The sequence below is a fragment of the Gambusia affinis genome, linkage group LG16 (assembly GCF_019740435.1).
Source record: "Gambusia affinis linkage group LG16, SWU_Gaff_1.0, whole genome shotgun sequence".
NCBI classification, from domain to species: Eukaryota; Metazoa; Chordata; class Actinopteri; order Cyprinodontiformes; family Poeciliidae; genus Gambusia; species Gambusia affinis.
The window spans coordinates 711,044-733,976 of record NC_057883.1 but is presented as its reverse complement, the minus strand read 5'-3'; the positions used below and the strand labels follow the sequence as shown (position 1 = coordinate 733,976).

The 22,933-nt window shown below is 43.3% G+C and overlaps 1 protein-coding gene across 7 annotated transcripts in view; it reads right to left on the bottom strand.

Moving 5' to 3' along the window:
* Nucleotides 1-22,933, bottom strand: part of LOC122845669 (nesprin-2-like) — a 283,421-nt gene that overhangs the window by 34,052 nt on the left and 226,436 nt on the right. For all 7 annotated transcript variants that reach the window (XM_044141999.1, XM_044142000.1, XM_044142004.1 and 4 more), the window contains 3 exons: nucleotides 16,304-16,447; nucleotides 6,875-7,015; nucleotides 4,580-4,756 (listed from right to left, as the gene is read on the bottom strand). In XM_044141999.1, the coding sequence (XP_043997934.1) occupies nucleotides 4,580-4,756; nucleotides 6,875-7,015; nucleotides 16,304-16,447 (462 nt within the window). The remainder of the gene's footprint in view (nucleotides 1-4,579; nucleotides 4,757-6,874; nucleotides 7,016-16,303; nucleotides 16,448-22,933) is intronic.

Here is a 22,933-nt window from a genome sequence, read left to right as displayed (position 1 = left end):
TGTTTCTTAGCTGAAAAGGGTCATAACTTCTGGATAGGAGGTAGTTAGTGCTAGACGAATCTCTTCCGCCACCAGTTTAAACAGATTATCTCTTTAGATCGTGTTCAGGGTAAGACCCAAGTCTTAGAGATTTTCCGGACCTGTTAGAGAACTGGTCAGTAGTCAGCCGAGGAGTTGTGAGGAGAGGGTGGGGCTGGCTATTGCACAGTAACAAACATATGTCAGAAAGCCTGTTTGTGCCCCTCAGCAATAATATTTAGCTAAATAAAATAATTTAGTAAAAAAAAAAAAAAAAACTAGTCTGACTGCCCTCAATCTAATAATGACTCTCAGAGCCTCCATGTTGTTCAGACATCGGGTCTATCTGTGTCTTCTATCAAATTATGGGCAATCATTTTTTTTTTTTTTTCATACACTGGTTTGTGAATAAAAACGTAGGTCTGATGTTGACGTTAAAAAAACTGTTTCTATTTATATTTTTATAATCGCCCTCGCAATAGCGGGACAAAACCTGCCTCGCCCCTAAACACAGAAATGCTTCAGCTGCAGAGAAAACTTCTGACTTTAACTTAATCAGGCTGCTAAATGCCTGGTTCACTACAGGCAGTCTGAGTCGGTCCCACCGACAGATATAAAGAATGTCTAACACACGGTACCGGCTGTCACCGCAAGTCGCAACTCAGCTTGAAGCCCCAGTCTGGCACCGCGGGTGGTACCATCTGGCACCGCGGGTGATACCATCTGGCACCGCGCGGGTGATACCATCTGGCACCGCGGGTGATGGCACCGCGGGTGATACCATCTGGCACCGCGCGGGTGATACCATCTGGCACCGCGGGTGATGGCACCGCGGGCGGTGGCACCGCGGGCGGTGGCACCATCTGGCACCGCGGGCGGTGGCACCATCTGGGACCGCGGGCGGTGGCACCATCTGGGACCGCGGGCGGTGGCACCATCTGGGACCGCGGGCGGTGGCACCATCTGGGACCGCGGGCGGTGGCACCATCTGGGACCGCGGGCGGTGGCGGGTACCTATATAGACTGTTTGCTCTGCCTCTCCTTAACGTTTCTACCAGGCGGGTTAAAGCCGCTGCTGACGGGATCTGGGCTGGAGGTTTGCGGCTGTAAATAGAAGTTACTGCAGAACCTCAAGTCTTAAAGGAAGATTCGGCCCAATTAGAGCATTTAGACTTCACAAAATAAGCATCAGAGAAAATTTTGTAGCAATAATTAGAACCGCAGCAAAAAGCCAAACACGCCACAATGAAATGAATCAAAATGTCTCCAAAGCATCGGCGGACTGACACCAGAGGATTCCAGGTAGATTCCAGGTAGATTCCCGGTAGATTCCCGGTAGATTCCAGAGATGTGCATCGCAGCAGCTGCTCATGCAGAGCCGGCCCAAGGTAAATGGGGCCTTAGACAGAACCCCCCTCCCTCCAGAACCCGTCCTACTAAGAACCTCAGCATCACTAACATGTTTAAATATCGATAAGGTGAATCTGTGAGAGGGAGACCAGGTTTATTGGCAGAGTTTAAAATCAATCACTGATTATTGGTTATTTGCTGTGATGCATTTGTGAACAAACCCAATTCAAACACAAAGATTACACCATATTATAGCCATGGTAACACAACAATCAAACTATCAAGATGATTCTTTAAACTTTTACAAAGTAAACGTCCTAATTAAATCCTAAATGTACTATTTATTTTTCTCAGCTGAATGCATTAAATAAAATATAATAACATTGTCATTCTCTATAAACAATGCTACAGGTTTAGATCTATGGCCTGTCTTACAATTTCTAGGGGCCCCTGAATGTTTGGAGGCCCCTAAGTGGCCCCTACCAGCAGCTACTGAGTTTTCTTTATCTTGATATTCCAGTCTTTTATTGTAGATCTCAGAGTTGCTAACATCAAAACTCTTTGAGCTTTTTTAGATCTATAAATCATTCTGCATCCAGGTTGTTCTAGAGGTTAAATAGATATTATTAGGGCTTAATTAGTAAAATGGCAGCAATTTTGCTTATTTCATAACTTCATAACCAGAAACTTACTCTCCTCTGGTCTGTTTAACAGCTGCACTCTCAAATCAACTCAGCCCTCCAGGACTGTCAGCAGCAGAAACAGCAACTTTATACCTGTTGGGGAAATTTTAGACGATATATACTTTGAATTTCCCCATGTGATGGCAATGATGTAGTAGGATCAGGTAGATTATTGATAAATATGGGTTGTTGGTATGTTGTTGTACAGTGTTTTTGTTCAATGTGGCCCTTTTTTAAATTTGAGCCCCTGCCCCTACATACACTGTAAAAAGTAATAAGTTCACTTTACTTAAAAAAAGTTAGGAAACCGATTGCCTTGATATGTTCAAGTAAGATGAACCAAAAGTGTTAAGTTATTGGAACGAAGAGCCAACAGACAGTTTGAATGGAAAAAAATGTTTAATAATTAAACAAGTTTACCTTAAATACAAGTTTCTCAAGTGTGGTTACATACACACTAACCTGGAAACAAAGTTTTCCAAAGACTTTTTTAGGGAAAAAAAATGACATGCCTTTTTTTCTAGGGTAGCCTTCAATCTAATATTGAATCCTTCAAATGGCCCTCAGTCTTTAAAACTTTGAGAATCCCTGCTTAAATGTCTTTGTTGACTGGTGTGAAACAAAAACTCAATTCTCAATACTAGAGCCTAACATTTATCATAACATTGATAAAGTAAATTGTGAAGTAGTGAAGTGAAGTAATGTTTCTCCTCATTAACATAAAACCATTTAGTAGTCTGCAAATGCAATGATGCTCTCTCCAACAAAAAAAGAATCAAACAAGAAATAAAAATCACTTTTCCAATAAGGGTCAAGGTATCAACGTTGATCCATAATGTCACATCACATTCACTCATTGCATCAGAAGATTTTTGAGTGATTGTATTTTTGGTTTTAGGGATTTATGTCCAAGTGAGAAAAGCACCTTTGGATGAGGTCAAAGGTGTACTTCAGTTGTTGAGGGTACTCCAAATTCAGAGTATAAATAAGTCCAAAGAGCAAGAACATGGCATGTGGAAGATTCCCAAGATCATTCATGACAAGACTTCCTTCCAAAATGATGGCAGTACTTGAAGACTGGAGGTGCAGTGAGTCAGTGGAGGCCTGCCTGTCCTCAGGAATGATGGTCAGGATCCCAATGGGGGTGTGAGAGACGTCTGGGTCTTCGCAGTCCTGACAACAATAGAAGCAACACCACAATTACATATCAACGTAACACTTCTTTAGGGTGACCAGACATCCTCTTTTTCCCGGACATGTCCTACTTTTCAGACCTAAAAAAATGTCCGGGGGGAATTTAAAAATCGTTAGGGATTTTGGTCAACTGCCTCACATTACATAGCTTACAGTGCATTGTGATTACATTGCCACTCCGTTCCACTACTCCATTCCAGGTTTCTTTGTATGGCAAAGAAATCGTTAGCACATGTACACACATGTGCTACCGATTTCTTGTGCTACCGCTGGTTCTACCCCCCCACCCCCCGTCTCCCCCATCTCCACCCCCCGTTGGCGCATGTGTGTCCGACGATTCTACCCCCCCGCCAACAAAAAAAGAAGTGTCCTCCTTTTCAGAAACCCAAATCTGGTGACCCTACACTTCTTCATCATGGCAGCTTCTCCTACAGTTTACAGCTGTCCCACCTATGGCAGTCTACTCATCATAAGCCTTCTATAACAGTACAGCGGCTTTTTTAACCCGCCAACATCTTTATCCTTATCCCTTTTCCTTTTTTTGTTTTGGACAGCTTTTTTGCTCTGCCGCTCCATCTTGTTGCCACTACATAAACATGATATTTTCGACTAACGTTAGTTCCAGGCATCGCTAAATCATTACACATAAAGTTAACCTCAAAACCTGGACTTACGGATGAATTATACGGCCGAGATAACGAATATAAGTTTGCTGAAAAACAGTGGGACTTACCGTGACAAAACTTAGCTGCAGCAACCGCCGTATTGTTGACAGTTTGGCGTTTCTTTCAAACACGTCGTCACTCGTCAGTGTCCAATGCGCATGTGCGTTCAACGAGAGCTGCCGAATGATGCCGAGTTTTCTGCTGGTTATGCAGATGCGTTTTGCTCACTCATAATTCCAAGTTCGGGTTACTTGCTGCTGATGAGTTTGATTACTTGCCTCAGTAGAAAGTTGTCTTTGCTAAGTTTAAGTTAGTATAGTCAACAGAGTAAGCTGGAATGAGTTCAGGTCACTTTTCTTTTTGAGTACACTTTACTTTTACATTTTACAGTGTAGGTCTCTGCACGGCCCTGCACTACATTCTGTTGATTTATCATATAAACTCCCAATAAGATACAATGAAGTTTGTACAAACGTCAGAAAGTTCAAAAAGCATAAATATGTTGTAAGTTAATGTATTTAACTGTAATGCTGGTATGAACATAAACTGCAAAGTTACATAAATACAGAACAGTGAGATTTTAAACTTACTCATTATTACTTTATGTCATCACGTTTTACAAAAGAGTCAATAGGCAGGCTAACAGGTTATCAGAAGGCACCTTCTCACCTTGCTGAGTAGAGTTGTTCTCTGTTCTGCCTCTTTGGCTACTTGGGAGTGAAGCTGTTGCACCTCCACTAGTTTCTCTGTGAGGATCAGCACCTCCTCTGGCTTCTCCAAGTCCTGCATCTCCACTTCGAGAGCTGCCAGTTGGGAGTGCCAAACATCCAGCTCATCCCATACACGCTGAGCACAGACATAGCTACATTTATTTACAATTTTGTTATAGTGTTAATTTGTACATAAAATGAAACTGATCAGATATTATGATAAAATCATAAAGCTATTATGACAGATATTTGGTATATAAAAATAGCTGCACATTTCTCTATGGGACTTTAGTAAAGTAAAGTTATTACTTTACTAAACAGTCAACAAAATCATATCAAGGTAAAAATAAAGATAATTTTATTTATATAGCACATTTTCAGCAACAAGGCAAAGTGCTTTACAGGAATTAAAATGAAATACAAACAAAATAACAAACCAAAGGAAAGAAAAAGAATCCAATGTTAACCTAAAGTATGTAAACTAGGTACTCCTGTTCAGGGTTGCTAGATAAGCATCGTCTGGTCTAATTCCATTTCTGGGTTGGAGGGACAGAAGTCTATAATGTAGTTGCTAAGGTAGTTTTTTCTGGATTCCAAATTTCTTACTAATCCCTGTTCTGGGTTGCAAGACTAGATACTCCTATCTAGTTTTGCAAGTAAGTAGATAAGTAAGTATCTATCCATCCATCCATAAACTTTATTTACATCTTTGTTCCTAGTGGGGTTAGGAGGAGTGCCCATCTCTAGCGAGACATTTTGGGTGAGAGGTAGGGTACACAGTGGGGTACGATAAGTAAGTATCGTCTGGTCTAATTCCTTTTCTGGGTTGGAAGAATAGGAGTCCAAAAAGTAGTTGCTATGGTAGTTTTTCTGGATTCTAAGTTCATTCCAATTCCTCTCTCTGCTTAATAATCTAAAAATTTAACTAAGAATTATAATATTGGTCTAAACCAGTGCTTCTCAATTCCAGTCCTCAGGCCTCCCTGCTCTGCATGTTTTAGATGTGCCCCTATTTTGGAGCAGCTGATCCAAATGATTGCATTACCTGTTCTGCAGGCATCAAGTGCTGCAGAAGCCTGTTAGCAACAATAACAGGCTTCTGCAGCCTGTTATTGGTGCTGCTACACACCTGCTTCAACCCAGGTGTGTAGCAGCAGGGAAACACCGAAAACATGCAGGGCAAGGGAGCCTGAGGACTGGAATTGAGAAGCACTGGTCTAAACAGTGAGTACTCTACAGTTTCTAAAAAATAAGGTAAAGAGTGACTAAACTAGAGTCTCTGGATTCCAAGTATGTTCTAATTCCTTTTCTGGGTTAAAAGTGAGTAGGCTACTCCACCGTTTCTAACAAAATTAAATACAAAAGGACACATTAGAGCGCATGACAACATTCAGAAAAAATTAAGACATGAGTGAAGGTGGTGATATCACAGGGCCATGAAACCACGTTGCTCATTCTCCCAGCACAAGTCTGATAAGATGTTGTTATGAAGGCATGATGTCCTTGGGAGCACTCAGCTCTACAGTTGCATGGATAACAGGAGGGGGTGAGGTGGGAAGGAGCATTATGCTTACATATCTTCAAGGAGATTTGAAATATGCAGCCCTTCCAGGCAACATGGGAAAAGCCAATACAGATACAGAGTGTCTTAGATCGGGTATATTATAAATTTCCAACTCTCCTTAAGTCTAACGATACATCTCAGTTCCCAATTATCCAAATTAGTGTGGCCACTCCACTGAACCAAAACTAGCATCTTCTCCAAGATCAATTCCATTCTGTTAGTGAGTATTAGAGTCCTCAGATGGGCTGCGAGTCTCAGCAAGACTCGCATCCAACTTGCGTCTCTGTCCACACAAACAGTCTGACTGTTAGTCTACTTCGGCCAAGTCCGTCACAAATTTGTTGATAAGCGAGGTATCCGCAAGCTCCAAACAGCAGAAATCTTGTTATCATGAATAAGTCAAGGGTAGATCCCATCAGGTATGTCCCCACAGGACAAGAGGGCTCTCCTGTGCCCATTGAGAGACCGGTTGACCATATCCGTAATTTTGCAAAAACAGAGTAAGGAGGGCAGGAAGGGAGCAGAGGAAAAATGTGTCTACATTTACAGAGAGCAAGGGGAGCAAGAGGGGAAATTCATCTTTATCTATTTTATGGCAATAAGTCTGTTAATTTCACTTGAAGAAAATAATGTGACCCATGAAGAGAGTGGATCTCCAACACCATTCCCGACTCTCTCACTTTAACTTACCTTTTGTGTGATCTTTGCTTCAGTCACTGTGGGGCTTCTCTCCTTCATTCTGTTCTGAACAGATCTCAGGCCGACCTGGACATCAGAGAGCTTCGTCCCCAGCCTGTGGACAGCCCCACTCCTCTCCACTGCCTCTGCCACCTCATTGATCAAACAAGAACAAATATCAAGATCCAAAGCAGGGATAGGCCACGAACCAACTTGACTCCTATTCTTCAGCTACTTGAGTTGTCTTCTCTTGTTTTTGCACACGTTTCATGATCAGTGGAAAGACGTACTCCATTACAAATGGTTTTAAGTGTAAAACTGACCGGTAACAGAGTTGTCCCATTACCCATTTAGATAAAATGGATTTTCAAACCACCTTTCCGGTGTTCTGATCATCTGTGCTACCTCGTGGGATTTTCCTACCATAATACAAGAGTGGGTAATCTAAACTATTGTTTGGCACATAAGCACAAACAAGAGTCAGTCCCCCCACTCATAAGTGAAGAGAGTCTATCCTCTCATTTACTGGTGTGAACCCAAATGTACAGGCCACAAGATGGAGGGCAACAAGTATGCCCTCTCTTCCTCTGCGCCTCTCACAATGGTAACTTCACAGTATCCAACCCCTCTTAAGGAGACTGGTTCCATAACCGTGCGTTGTGGTACTACTACTTCTAGCCGGAACCTCTCGACCTCATACACTAACTCAGGCTCCTTCCCCACCAGAGAGGTGACATTCCATGTGCCAAGAACCAGCTTCTGTAGCCGCGGATTGGATCGCTACTTGGTGACCACCCATCTCACATTGTACCTGACCCCTTTGGCCTCTCCCACAGGTGGTGAGCCTACAGGAAGGGGGATCCAAGTTTCCTCTTCAGGATCCATGGGTTAAAGCCTAGCCGCGAGGCGCTCACCAATGTGCCCCACCTCTAGGCTTGGCTCCGGAGTGGGGCCTCAGTGGTTTGGATGAGGGAACACTGTCTCCAATAATCTTCTTCATCATAAGGAGCCTTCGGGCTGAACTTTGTCTTGCTCCTCACTTAGGACCTGGCTGCTTTGGGTGGCCCACCAGGGGGATAAAGCCCCTGACAGCATAGCTCCTAGGACCACTGGGACACTCAAAGCCCTCTACCACAATAAGATGGCAGCCCACAAATTTACAATAGTATATTAATTTTTAGTGCTTGGGTAGGTGTGTATGTGGGTGGCACCAGGAGGTTCATAAAAAAAATTATTATCCCTAGTGGATGCATGACAGAAAATAATTGAGAACCACTGCTCTGAAGTCAAATGACTCGAGTTCACTCACTCAAAACAGGAAATGTGCCCCAATGTAATGCAAACAAATTGGTTCTTTGGCTGTCTTTTTGTTATTTCAGGATTCTTCCAAAACTCGCAAGATTACAAAAACTGTAAGAAAAAAAAAGAAAAAATACTTCTGAAGTAATGCTCAATGATGTCAGCAACAGCATTATTAACTGTGTTCTGTAAAAATTAAGATTGAAAAAAGTCTATATCAATTAATCACTTGGTAATGACTTATGATGTTTAGAACACATTGAACTGAGTTGGTTCATCATAGTGAGGCACCTGTCATGGAAAAATAATGATCCATCCATCCATCCAATCATTTTCTATACACCCTTTGTCCCTAATGGGGTCGGGAGGGTTGCTGGTGCCTATCTCCAGCTAACGTTCTGGGCGAGAGGCGGGGTACACCCTGGACAGGTCGCCAGTCTGTCGCAGTGCAAAAATAAAGATCATATATCATTATTTTATCATATAATAATAAAATTATTTATATTGCTATTTGGTACCTTGTGGTTTGTACTATAAAGCAGTAGTCCCCAACCCCCAGGGGGTTGAGTTATTGAGTTTCAATTATTTTGAAAATCCCTAAACCGGATTCTCTTGGTTACGTCTTGCATGCCAACACTGAGCCCAGAATCGGCAAAATGAGTAAGAAACAGATTAGATGTCTTTAGAAAGTTTCTTTGCGAAGGGGAAAAGTCCCAGAGAAGAGTAAGAGAATGGATTTATCCCGGTAGGATTTTCCCACATTCCAAGCCTGCTCTGCATAATACGTTAAAGAGGGAATGACGCTTCACCATATAGAGACCAAGCACCCTGTGCATTAGCAACACTTCAGGTGTCATTGTCTCTCATCACTCCCAGATGGAACAGTCTTGTTGCAGAGAAACAAGCTCAGGACTCCCATTAGTCGTTTTCATGAGTTAAAATTTTCATGAAATTAAATGTTCCATTTTGTGGCGCATCAGTATCTTATTGTGAAGGGATATGTAAATGTTACCATAGCAACCAGAATCAGAGAGCGTTAAGGCAGTGGTCGAGACGAGATGAGAGGAATGGGGCTTGTGAGTCTTAAGTCTGGTTCACACTGGAACGATTTAAGAATTCTCGGCCGATTTTCCAAACTTCTGTGAACAAAGGGCCGATTAAAGTCCAACAGGTTCAATCGGTTCGTGTCCAGCCACACAGCAGCAACAACACACCACACATGAACCGATTCCACTCACGAACATCCCGATTCCAGAAGAAAATCCAGCAAAATCCCCAACATACTATATGTGAACTAGAAAATTCCTGAAGAAATTTAAATGGGGCCTGCCAAAGTGATGGTCTGGATCCGGCGTTCTGACGCTGAAAGTTAGCAATGATGCCATAGAAAGCTGCAGCACGATCGACAGCATGAAGAGAATCGCGAGAACGTGGAATGACATGGAATTGCGCCATTCAGCGTGTTAAAATGAGTGTATGAGCTAAAATGAGACAAAATGCTAATGTTTTAGCTAAATGTTAGCATTAGCCAAGACATTTCGCATTTTGGTTAATATTAGTCAAAATGTTAGCTAATGTTAACTAATTAGCTCTAAAATGCTAATTAGTTAAATTAGCATTTTAGAGCTAATTAGCTACATTAGCATTTAGCTAATCTTTGTTAATGCTAAGATTAGCTAAATTTAGCATTAGCTTACGCTAATTTTAGTATTTGCTAATTTCAGCTAAATGCTAATTTTAGCTACATGCTAATTTTAACATTTAGCTAAATTGCATTTAGCATTTTAGCTAATTGCTAACGTCAGCTAAAATGCACATGAGCATTTTGGCTTACATTAGCCAAAATGCTAATGTAAGATTAAATGCTGTCAGTAGCATGAGGGCCAACACTAGGATGTTGTCCATGATTAACTTACTCCATGGCTAAACATGGCTAATAAGTAAGAAAATAGGTAATAGCTTATTTAGGCTAACAGGCTAGCCAAAATGCTAATGTTAGCGTGAATGCTGTCAGTAGCATGTCAGGCATCACTAGCGTGCTGTCTGTACTTTACTTACTCCATTCAGCATACTAATAATAATTAACAATAATTGGCTAATAAGTCGGAAATATTGGTAATAGCTTATTTAAGCTAAAAGGCTAATGCTAATGAACTGTCTTGTTTTGCAAGGCAGTTCTATAACCTGAGAAAAACGATAATGCAGAATAATATTATTGCACCACCTGCAGCAGTGCACTACCACACAAGTAGTTCTAAATTGCAGCTCCTCCTGTGTTTCCACTAATTCTCCACCTTAGAACTACAGTGATGCGTATTTGTAGCCCCAAGCAGCTGAGAGCTGTTGCTATGGTAATTAACTGTCATGACTCATCTGCCAGCTGGGAGTGAGTCATGCAGCCAGAGAAGTCTCTGTTAGAGGCAGAAAATACTGTCGCATCACTGTACTCTCAAGCACATTGACAGAAAACCATAAGTCCTAGAGAAATTGCGAAAACATTTTTCTGGAGCAGACACGCGTATCAATGTCATGACCGAGTTTCATACCAATAGGGCAATATTTGTGGCTGTGACAGCGATTTAAAAAATGATTTGGGTTGAAAATGGCACTCAGTTTCTTCACTGTAAGGCGTGTCTCCTCCACTCTAAGCGACCCAAAGTTTTTAGATTTTTTTGGGGAAACTAGAGACAATTTATGGACCAACTGTAAATGGTATCGATGTGCCGTCTTCACCTTAGAAGAAATGAGGGACGTATCTACAAAATTAAATGGCATTTCTAAGTGAATGTATGACGACACAGGAAGACCTCAAAAATACGGATTTGGCCACATACACAACAATGGAGCAGCTGGTGAGGTCCTTAGTGTTCTGGGGGTCGTTTTATACTTTTTTTGTCGCCATGGTAACTCAGAATCCCACTAAAAATAAGAGGACCCCTCCCGGGATCAAGCCACACGTTTTGATACCACTTTTGTAGGGGTGCACACAGCGGTCTGAGCTGCAGTCAGGGTGACGGAAGAAGAACCATATAATAATAACTAAAAAAAATTTCTAAAGAAATTTAAACGGGACCTGCCAATGCGTGCCCGTCGGTCCGGACCCGGCGTTCCGACGCCGAAATTCAGCATCGACGCCAGAGAAAGCCACAGCAAGAGGAGAATCGCGAGAACGTTGACTGACACAGACTCGCGCCATCCAGCGTGTCAAAGTGAGCATACGAACTAAAATTAGCCAAAATGCTAACATTTCGGCTAAACATTAGCATTAGCAAAGACGTTTGACATTTTTGCTAATACTAGCCATAATGCTAGTTTAGCTAATTAGCATTTTAGCTAATTAGCTAATTGGCTAAATTAGCATTTAGCTAATTTTTGCTAATGCTTAGATTAGCTAAATTTAGCAATTATCTAATGCTAAATCTAGCATTAGCTAATTACTTATGTTAGCATTTTGCTAAAATTAGCTAAATTTTAATTGTAGCATATATGTAGCTAAATGACCCCAATGATGGATTCAAACTTTGGACTACGTGTTCCCTCACCCGGACGCGGGTCACCGGAGCCCCACTCTGGAGCCAGGCCTGGAGGGGGGGCACGACGGCGAGCGTCTGGTGGTCGGGCTTTTACCCATGGAGCCCGGCCGGGCACAGCCCCGAAGAGGAAACATGGGTCCCCTCTCTCATGGGCCCACCACCTGTGAGAGGGGCCAACGGGGTCAGGTGCATTGTGTTATGGGTGGCAGCCAAGGGAGGGGACCCTGGCGGTCCGATGCTCGGTTGCGGAAGCTAGCTCTTGGGACGTGGAATGTCACCTCTCTGGTGGGGAAGGAGCCGGAGCTAGTGTGTGAGGCTGAGAGGTTCCGGCTAGAAATAGTCGGTCTCACCTCGACGCATGGCTCTGGTTCTGGAACCATTCTCCTTGAGAGGGGCTGGACTTACTTCCACTCTGGAGTTGCCCAAGGTGAGAGGCGTCGGGCAGGAGTGGGCATACTTGTTGCTCCCCATCTCGGGGCCTGTATGTTGGGGTTTACCCCGGTGAACGAGAGGGTAGCCTCTCTCCGCCTACGGGTGGGGGGACGGGTCCTGACTGTGCTTACGGGCCGAACGACAGTTCAGGTTACCCACCCTTTTTGGAGTCCCAAAAGGGTGTACTGGAGAGTACTCCACCTGGGAACTCCCTTGTTCTGCTGGGGGACTTCAACGCTCACGTGGGCAATGACAGTGAGGCCTGGAGGGGCTTGGTTGGGAGGAACGGCCCCCCCGAACTGAACTCGAGTGGTGTTCTGTTGTTGGACTTCTGTGCTCGTCATGGATTGTCCATAACGAACACCATGTTCAAGCATAAGGTGTCCATATGTGCACTTCGCACCAGGACACCCTAGGCCGCAGTTCGATGATCGACTTTGTCATCGTTTCATCGGACCTGCGGCCGTATGTCTTGGACACTCGGGTGAAGAGAGGTGCAGAGCTGTCCACTGACCACTACCTGGTGGTGAGTTGGCTCCGCTGGTGGTGGAGGATGCCGGTCAGACCTGGCAGGCCCAAACGTGTTGTGAGGGTCTGCTGGGAACGTCTGGCGGAATCCCTTGTGAGACGGAGCTTTACCTCCCACCTCCGGCAGAACGTCGAACACGTCCCGGGGGATGTGGGGGACATGGAGTCTGAGTGGACCGTGTACCGTGCCTCCATTGTCGAGGCGGCTCATCTGAGCTGTGGCCGCAAGGTTGTCGGTGCCTGTCGCGACGGCAACCCTCGAACCCGTTGGTGGGCACCTTCGAGGAGGGAAGCCGTCAGGCTGAAGAAGGAGTCTATCGGGCCTTTTTGGCATGTGGGACTCCGGAAGCAGCTGATGGGTACCGGCGGGCGAAGCGGCATGCGGCTCGGGTGGTTGCTGAGGCAAAAACTCGGGTGTGGGAGGAGTTTGGAGAGGCCATGGAGAAAGACTTCTGTACGGCTTCGAGGCGATTCTGGTCCACCATCCGGCGTCTCAGGAGGGGAAAGCAGTGCAGCACCAACACTGTCTACAGCGGGGATGGTGTGCTGCTGACCTCAACTCGGGATGTTGTGGGCCGGTGGGCAGAATACTTCGAAGACCTCCTCAATCCCACCGACATGCCTTCTCTTTTGGAAGCTGAGCCTGGGGACTCTGGGTTGGGCTCTCCAATCTCTGAGGTCGAGGTCGCCGAGGTGGTTAAAAAGCTCCTCGGTAGCAGGACCCCGGGGGTGGATGAGATCCGCCCGGAGTTCCTCAAGGCTCTGGATGTTGTAGGGTTGTGTTGGCTAACGCGACTCTGCAATATCGCATGGACATCGGGGGCAGTTCCCCTGGATTGGCAGACCGGGGTGGTGGTCCCCCTGTTCAAAAAGGGGGACCGGAGGGTGTGCTCCAATTATAGGGGGGTCACACTCCTAAGCCTCCCTGGCAAGGTCTATTCGGGGGTTCTGGAGAGGAGGGTCCATCGGATTGTCGAACCTCGGATTCAGGAAGAGCAGTGTGGTTTTCGTCCTGGTCTTGGAACACTGGACCAGCTCTACACCCTCAGCAGGGTCCTGGAGGGTGCATGGGAGTTCGCCCAACCAGTCTACATGTGTTTTGTGGACTTGGAGAAGGCGTTCGACCGTGTCCCTCGGGGAGCCCTGTGGGGGGTTCTCCGGGAGTATGGGGTACCGGGTTCTTTGATATGGGCTGTCAGGTCCCTGTATGACCGGTGTCAGAGTCTGGTCCGCATTGCCGGCAGTAAGTCGGGCTCGTTTCCGGTGAGAGTTGGACTCCGCCAGGGCTGCCCTTTGTCACCGATTCTGTTCATTACTTTTATGGACAGAATTTCTAGGCGCAGCCAGAGTGTTGAGCGGATCCGTTTTGGTGGCCTTAGGATTGCATCTCTGCTTTTTGCAGATGATGTGGTCCTTTTGGCTTCATCGGGACGTGATCTGCAGCTCTCGCTGGAGCGGTTCGCAGCCGAGTGTGAAGCGGCTGGGATGGCGATCAGTGCCTCCAAATCCGAGGCAATGGTCTTGACCCGGAAAAGGGTAGAATGCCTTCTCCGGGTCAGGGGGGCTGTCCTGCCCCAAGTGGAGGAGTTCAAGTATCTCGGGATCTTGTTCTTGAATGGGGGAAGAAGGGAGCGGGAGATCGACAGGCGGATTGGTGCAGTGTCTGCCGTCAAGCGGGCGCTGTACCGGTCCGTCGTGGTGAAGAGAGAGCTGAGCCAAAAAGCGAAGCTCTCGATTTACCGGTCGATCTACGTTCCCATCCTCATCAATGGTCATGAGCTTTGGGTCATGACCGAAAGAACGAGATCGCGTATACAAGCGGCCGAAATGTGTTTTCTCCGTAGGGTGGCTGGGCTCTCCCTTAGAGATAGGGTGAGAAGCTCAGTCATCCGGAGGGACTCAGAGTAGAGCCGCTGCTCCTTCACGTCGAGAGGGGCCAGTTGAGGTGGCTCGGGCATCTGGTCAGGATGCCTCCTGGACGCCCCCCTGGTGAGGTGTTCCGGGCACGTCCCACCGGGAGGAAACCCCGGGGAAGACCCAGGACACGCTGGAGGGACTATGTCTCTCGGCTGGCCTGGGAACGCCTTGGGATTCCTCCGGAGGAGCTGGTGGAAGTGGCTGGGGAGAGGGAAGTCTGGGCCTCCCTTCTGAAGCTGCTACCCCCGCGACCCCACCCCGGATAAGCGGAAGAAGATTGATGGATGGATGGTTGGATGTAGCTAAATGCTAAAGTAAGCTAAAATGCACATTAGCATTTTGGCCAACATTAGCCAAAATGCTAACATAAGCCTAAATGCTGTCAGTAGCATGTCGGACATCATTAGCATGTTGTCTGTACTGTACTTACTCCATTCAGTATACTAAACATGGCCAATAAGTCAGAAATATAGGTAATAGCTTATTTAAGCTAAAAGGCTAATGCCATTGAACTGCCTAGTTTTGCAAGGCAGTTCCCTAACCTGGAAAAAAAAGATAATGCAGAATACTATTATTGCACCACCTGCAGCAGTGCACTAACTTGAGTGTGATTTTGAGGCTCTTATTTAGAAATTTTCAGTAAGCTTCATCTTAAATGGCCACACTAATTCAATGTCCAACAGTGCTGTGGATAAACCAGTCAAATAAACTTTATTAACTTTATTAAACTACACCCAGTCAGTTCGTTACTCACCAACTCCCGGAGAGTGTGAAAACGTTGCAGGCCTATTAAAAAAACAATGAGTTTAAATCCCATAGGAAAACATTGAGAGCGTTATCCTCTCCCCAACTTCTGTTGAACACAGCTGAACACGTTGTGCTGCTTAGCTCTTACAATGTCCTCCCCCTTCCTCTTCTGTCAACCAATCAGAAGTTATGCTCCAGACCAATGTCTGTCAGTCTCTGACACCTGGGGGCCGTTGCTATGGTAATTAATGGCCAGTGCTCAAGTGACTCATCCAAATGTGTGTTTATGCTGCTGTGTTTTTCCTGAAAATGCATGACTGTACTATGAAGCACATTGACAGAAAACCGTATGTCATAGAAAGAAAACGCTCTGCCATTGCTTTGCATGGCAGGCCCCAATAATAATAATAATAATAATAATAATAATAATAATAATAATAATAATAATAATAAAGAGACACCTTATTGGGTGTAGAGTAATAGGCCCCAATAAATATTTCCACATAGTTGCACCATGTCAACTGATTGGTCCATGCTTACGTCTCTTCGCTTTCTGATTGGCCACCTGTCACATTCAATAGGCTGTGTTCTTGCTTCCAGTCAGAGAAAACCCCACAGGCTGCAATAATTGGGCCAAGACAATGTTGAATATGCCCGATCTAAAAATCAGGCCTTTTATAAGGCTTTTAATTTTTTGCGGCTCCAGGTAGATTTGTCTTTTGGTCCAATATGGCTCTTTCAACATCTTGGGTTGCCAACCCCTGACTTAGAGAGTGCCAGTCTTAACCCTACTTATGATCAACTACTATGGACGAATGGACAGATCGATAGATGAACATACCAAGACAAAGCAGCATAACTGTATGATGTTAACCATTTATAGTCTAAGGCCATTTTCTTGAAAATATATACTATTCACAGTACCAAATAACACACAAGGGCCAACAATTTCTCAACTTTGAATAATTCCAGACATTCCGTGTACCTTTTCTTCCACGTAGTGCAGTGATTTAGTGAGTTTCTGCATCTGGCTGTCAATCTCAACAGGGACCACAGCATATTTTATTTTAAGGTTCTCCATAATGTGCTGCAATAAACTCTTGTGGGCACACAGTTGTCTGTACAGCTCCTGAAAAAAAACAGAGGAAACTGTGTAAATAAAATGTAAAACAAAATTAAAAGAAGTTTCATGTATATATCACTTTCTCCGCAACCTGACAGTTCTAAGTGTTTTACATGAAACACAAGCATAATAAAAGAAAAGCAGGCACAGCCAGTGATGTCAGTAACGCATTAATTTGTAACGCGTTACTGACCTCGGACCACTTTTTTCAGTAACGAGTAATCTAACGCGTTGCTATTTCAAATCCAGTAGTCAGACTACAGTTACTTATCGAAATCACTGTGCGTTACTATCTTCTTTTGTATTTAATCGTATTTCCTCTACTCGTCTTGTCGAGTGACCGACGTCTCTGTGCGACAGAAATGTAAACAATGGAGGGAGATGCGCATTTTGTTGGTTGAAAAACTGGAACTATTTTGAGTTTCTGTCGCCAAGTCCGATTATTATAAGCGGCTTTGGGCTTCATTTTTTTAAAGTCGTTTGCAAATTTAATGAGTGGCGGGTTGCTCCTTTTTGGGCTCGTTTTTGAACGTGAAGTTACTCATTTGGGTTTGGAAATATGCAGAGACTCACAATAAATCCCAGAATTTATCCGTCATTAAGGTAGTTTCACTCAGTCTCTCCCTGTCCATCATTTCCCGGATGATCCGTCCCGCTGTGTCTTTGTTAATGCCAAGTTAATAATATTACTTCTGAATGACATCGAGCTTTGCGTTGCGCTCCACAAAACTGCAAACATCAAGACCAATATGAACAGCGCAATAAATGTGAAAACAGCCACGAATAAACGTGTCCGTAGTTGCCAATAATTATAATGGCAACTTAACACCGTTATAATTATTAATATTAATATAAGTGTCACAAATCTGTGCAACCATGTGAGTTGTGGAGCTGCAGGAGGAGATCTGTGCGCTGCGACACCAAACGCAGGGCCGTAACGCAGAACCTGGAGGCTGGGGGGAGAGGGGGCTTTAAAATCCTTCTTAGAGTTTTCCAGACAACAGTGGACCACACAAATTATTCACGTTTTATTTTTATTTTTTTTTTACAATCCCCTCTTCAGTTCAACCTTATCAGTGGAGTCACATTGTTGATGTCACCATTATAAAATAGCTTACAATTAAGTTTTGGCAAAGCTCAATGTGATTTTCACAGGAGGAGGAGGGTTGTTAGCAGCTGCTGAAAGTAACGAAAAAGTTACTTTTAAGGTAACTTAGTCAGATTACTGACTACTTGTTTTGGAAATTAACTAAGTTACTTTTTCAAGGAGTGATCAATAGTCCGATTAAAGTTACTTTTTCAAAGTAACTATGCCATCACTGGGCACAGCAAAAGAAAAACTATGCTTTAAAATTTTCCGGTTCTGGGTTGCTAAGTAGACTCTATTTTCTATGTTTGTTCTAGATTAGTAAAGTAGAAAGCTAAATGTTGTTTCTCAATGTTTGATTCTTGTTCTGGGTTGCTAAGTACTCCACAATTTATAAACTAACAGGATTTTCTCTGAACCTGGTCAAAAATGTTGTTCCTTCCTTATGTGTTCTATTCAAATTCTATTAATGTGTTTAAACATTCATGCACCTGTGCTTTGATGTGCACACGGACTGTGCAGCTGATTTCACCACCACAGCTCTTCCTTCCTCATTCGATTTCAATAATTTTTACTTGAACAAAAAACCTCTCATCTCTCTTCTGTTAGACGGTTGAGGTATCCATTCTACTGGATTTACCTAATATTACTGTCAAAAGTGACGGTGATATTAGAATGTTGTGTGTAGTCCCAGATCTGACTTAAAAGATGTTCCTTTCATGTGACATGGTTTTGTATGTTGATGGGTCCTCCTCCAGGTCAAATGCAGGAATTAATAAAGTAAGATATGCTATCTGGTCAGATTCTGAAGTTGCCTTTTTAGATCTTGTTTGGCAGACCTGCAGCCAACAGAAGGAGAAACCTACAAAGATCCAGCAGTACTAACAACCAACCTGATGGAACACAGCATGGTGGAATATTGTAAATCTGTGTCAAGGTCTCTCTCTTTATCTAACCAGGTTGTGAAAGCTGTCTTACCCCTAGTAGCTGAGAAACCCCTGCATCTATTCCAGCCAGGCCAGTGTGTGCTGATCAAAGACAACAGAAGGATGTGGGTCACCGCATCCTACTGGTGACCCACATTGCTGTAAAAGTTGAAGGAAGGGACACCTGGTCCACGCCACACAGTGCAAAGGCTTTTCAAGGGATCCACCAGAGGAGCCACATGAGATGCGAGGGTATCTGGACCAGGCGCAGCCAGAATCTCATTCCTAGAGGAGCTTCTAACTATCCAACCACCTGCACTTGCCAGTGACAGGGCAGAGTGAAGTGCAGGACTGGATTCAAGCACCAGAAGAAAGGAGGAGAGAACAGAATGCATGATGCAGCTCTATGGAAATTGGAAGGTACGGTGGGCCTTGATCATAGCTTTGATTTTATATTGCCCATACTGAACTGGGACTGGATTACAAGGAAGAATAAGAAAAAAACATTACACCAACAGCAGAATACATTAATCAAACAACAACAAAGTTGCCTGCAACCTCTGTCCTGCACAGGAAAAGGAGAACAACTAATCGCATCAATCATCATAATGATGTCGACAATGTCTGATGGTAAGGAACCAGGATCACAGCTAGGAAAATCACCAGTCAAAGTTGTTTCATCAATTCTATCATTCCACATGCTCTCACTGTACAAACGTTGTTGGTTCCACTTCCCATGGATCTGAAAACCACCTTAGAAACCCTTTCAAATAGTGCAGTGTTTCTCAATTCTGGTACTCACGCCCTCCTGCCCTGCATATTTTAGGTGTTTTCCTTCTGCCACACACCTGGAGTGAATATGTAGGTGATTAACAGGCTTCTGCAGCACTTGATGGTCATGCAATCATTTGAATCAGCTGCTCTGGAGTAGAGGTACATCTTATATTTTTTTAGAATGTAGTAAGTATGTTCAGGAAAGGGAGGAGTTAATTAGAGATTTAAGTAGGAATAAAAATAAATTAGATATTAGAATTTTGCTTCAAAGATCGTCTGGGGGTGTAGTTATTAATAGTATTTTTAGTTTTCTAAGGAGAACAGGTATTATGGGAAGGTTATAGTGAATTAACATCTAATCCATACTCCAGTCTAGAAGGTGGCAGTAATGCACCTAAAAGCTGTTTGCCAACCGCCATAAAAAAAACAAGAAGAAGAGGTACATCTAAAACATGCACAGCAAGGGGACCTGAGGACTGGAATTGAGAAGCGCTGAAATAGTGGAACTATGAAATTAACTGTAGTAGAGAAGGATTTCCCTTGGATGATGGACGCTTCCAGAAAGCCTTTTAGAGATATTATCACATTTTCTAACTTGACCGATGGCACCTGTGTATCCTCGGGTACCATGTATAAATTCAGAGGAAATGTAAACCCTTTTAAGCACCCTGATTTTTGTTTTTCTCAGCCTGTACTAACTTCTTTTTTTCCTAGGTAATCCTAGTGGATGTAAAATAACTCTGCCTATCTCCTGTTCCCTATGATTTCCTGAAGTGAAAGGTTGTAAAACAAAACATACAGATCCATATGCTCAGCCTATCCTGAAGTTCCTCACATAATGTTTGTCTGAGCGTTCACTAATCAGCCCAATCCATCAAACTGATCAGGTAGCTTGATAAGGACCAGAACAGTTGCCGACATCTTCCAAATTTGTCAATATGCCAGGTATCCACCAACTCCAAAAAGCAGAAATCCTGTTATCATGAATCCAAATGAATACAAGCCCTCCACATCTTCCAGGTATAACATGGACAGACAAAAAGTTTTATACACATCCCCAGAGCCCAAAATGTATCCCGCCAGGTATGTCCCCACAGGGCAAGTAGACCCTCCTTAGCCCAGTATTCTTGTAGAGAAAATGTTTACCATTTGCATTGAGAAACCAGTTGACCAGATCCATAATTTGTAGATTCTGAGGATGTGCAAAGAAAGGCTACAAAAAATAGCACACAGACAGAAAAATAATCAGTGCGTGATATACACCTAACTAACTTTGTGTCATGGGATGTGGGTTTGTTGTTGAACCACAAAGCAGACTAGAGCTGGGAGCATGGATCATCTTTAAATAATGAAAAAAACTGAAAAATCAAGATGTACCAAAATCACAGGAGCCAGGAAAAAACTCATAACAAATCCAAAGAAACCCAACCAGGAAAAAACTTTTATACCGCCACCTATTGTTACGGAGTGTAGTTCATGATGGTTTTATATATATATATAAATATATTCTACCAAAAATAAATAAATAAATGTATGTATATATATATATATATATATATATATATATACATATACATATATATATATATATATATATATATATATATATATATACATATACATATATATCAGGCAGTCATTTTCTCAGTCTCTAGTCTATTCAATCTCCCATCCTCTTCTTGTTATCTCAGTAACACACAGCTAGTAACACACACCTTCTTTCCACCAGCTAACACATCTTTTCATGGAATCTCCACATCACCTCTGCTCGCCTTCATCTACCAGCTTCTCATCACTTTCCGCTATCTCAGTAACATCATCTTCTAATTACTCCTCAAGTCCCATCCTGTAAGCCCAGAGTTAGCGTAGCTTCTTCTGCCTTTCTCACTTCCTGTCTCTAATTCCGGGCTTCGGCTGTGGCCTTAGCTCCCACTTTGGGAGATGTCATTCCCTATCAGCAATATCACTCCATAGCATCATCATATCACCCCTGCTGGCCTTTTTCTACCTGCAGCCCTTGCCCCACAGTGTCTCCTGCTAACCTTCATCACCAGCATCCCTTTATCCCATGCCATGCTGTGTCCCCTGCTGGCCTTTATCATCCTTCTTCACACCATCTCTCCTATTACTGTAACATCACCTTCTTCAGTTTTTGCTTCTAGCCCTGCAGACTAAGTTAGTGTAACTCCTTCCCTCTTTCCTTATTCCCAGCTGATAATCCCCAACCTTGTCCCTGGCCTAAGCCTCCTTGTGGGGGATGACGTTCCTAATCAGTATCGGGAATGCTCATCCAAGCTTTTGCAAATCACAGCTTGATGTCCTCAGCCGGGGCCCGAGCGCTAAAGAACTTTAATTCATGCATGTCAATAAACTTTTCTAATCGCTTTCTTTCTTCGTCTGAGTCTCTCCGGATTTAATTCCCATTGCAAAGCTCATTTCTGTATTTCAATAACAACCTCTTGTAATTCCTTGACAATGAAATTGACATTTTTCTTTCTTTTCCAAACAGCTCCATCTTCTGCAAAAAGTGAACATTCCATTTATTTTTCAATATCTTTAAAAACATCATTTATCATAATTGAGAATAGTAATGGACTTGTGAGGCCTAAATATTAGGGAGGTTGTGAACTTAACAAAAGGCCTGGGCTGATGAGCTAATTGATTGCAGGTGTGAGTGGAAGGAGAGGAAGAGAGAAAAGTGCCACAGGAGATTGAGATTGTATACAGGGGAACAGGGAATATTAACACTAAGAAGACTAAGAAGAACTTAGACCACAAGTGTCAAACCCCAGTCCACAAGGCCCGGTGTCATGCAGTTTTTAGATGTGCCATAGGTACAAAATACTGAAATGAAATGGCTTAATTACCGCCTCCTTGTGTAGATCAGTTCTCAAGAGCCTTGCTTATGACCTAATTATCCTATTCAGGTGTGGTGCAGCAGAGGCACATCTAAATGGTCCAGGACACCAGCCCTTGAGGACTGGAGTTTGACACCTCCGACTTATAGACTAAAGAAACATGAGAAAGTAGAACAATAGAAAATAACTAGAAACAAGAAAAAACATAACTAGAATCACTAAGGAAGAACAGAAGTGGAAAACAAGGCAAATAGAAAAAAAAAAACTAAGGAACAACAAAATGATAAAAATCCACAATCAAACGTCAAACAACCCAAGATCGTGACACTTTGTGCAGTAAGACTCTTAATTTCAATGAAGGATCAGTTTATAGATAAATGGAGGAATCTACAATTTGTGTACTTCAGATCAAACTATGTTTAGAACCTGGTGATCTACTTATTTTTATGTTAAACCACTAGAATTGTTATAGAATGTACTTTACCTCTAGATTAACTGTATGTTTGAAATGGGGCTAAATAGTTTAAACCTTGACTGAGAAACATGCAAGTTTATTTTGTCTGTAGTCATGGCTGACATGATATTAATAACCAACTGAATGATCTACCAGTACAACAGAACAAAAGATTAGTGGTTCCATAGTCAGCCACATAACACAAAGTTCTGAGGAAACATAACATAAACTGAAGAAAAGGGGCGACGGCTAAGCCTGTCACGATAACAAATTTTGCTGAGCGATTAATTGTCTCAAAAATTATTGCGATAAATGATAATATTGCTTGAAGACCTTTTTACACTGATTTAATGGAAATGACATAATAATGTGATTTCCTGCCAAAGATAGATA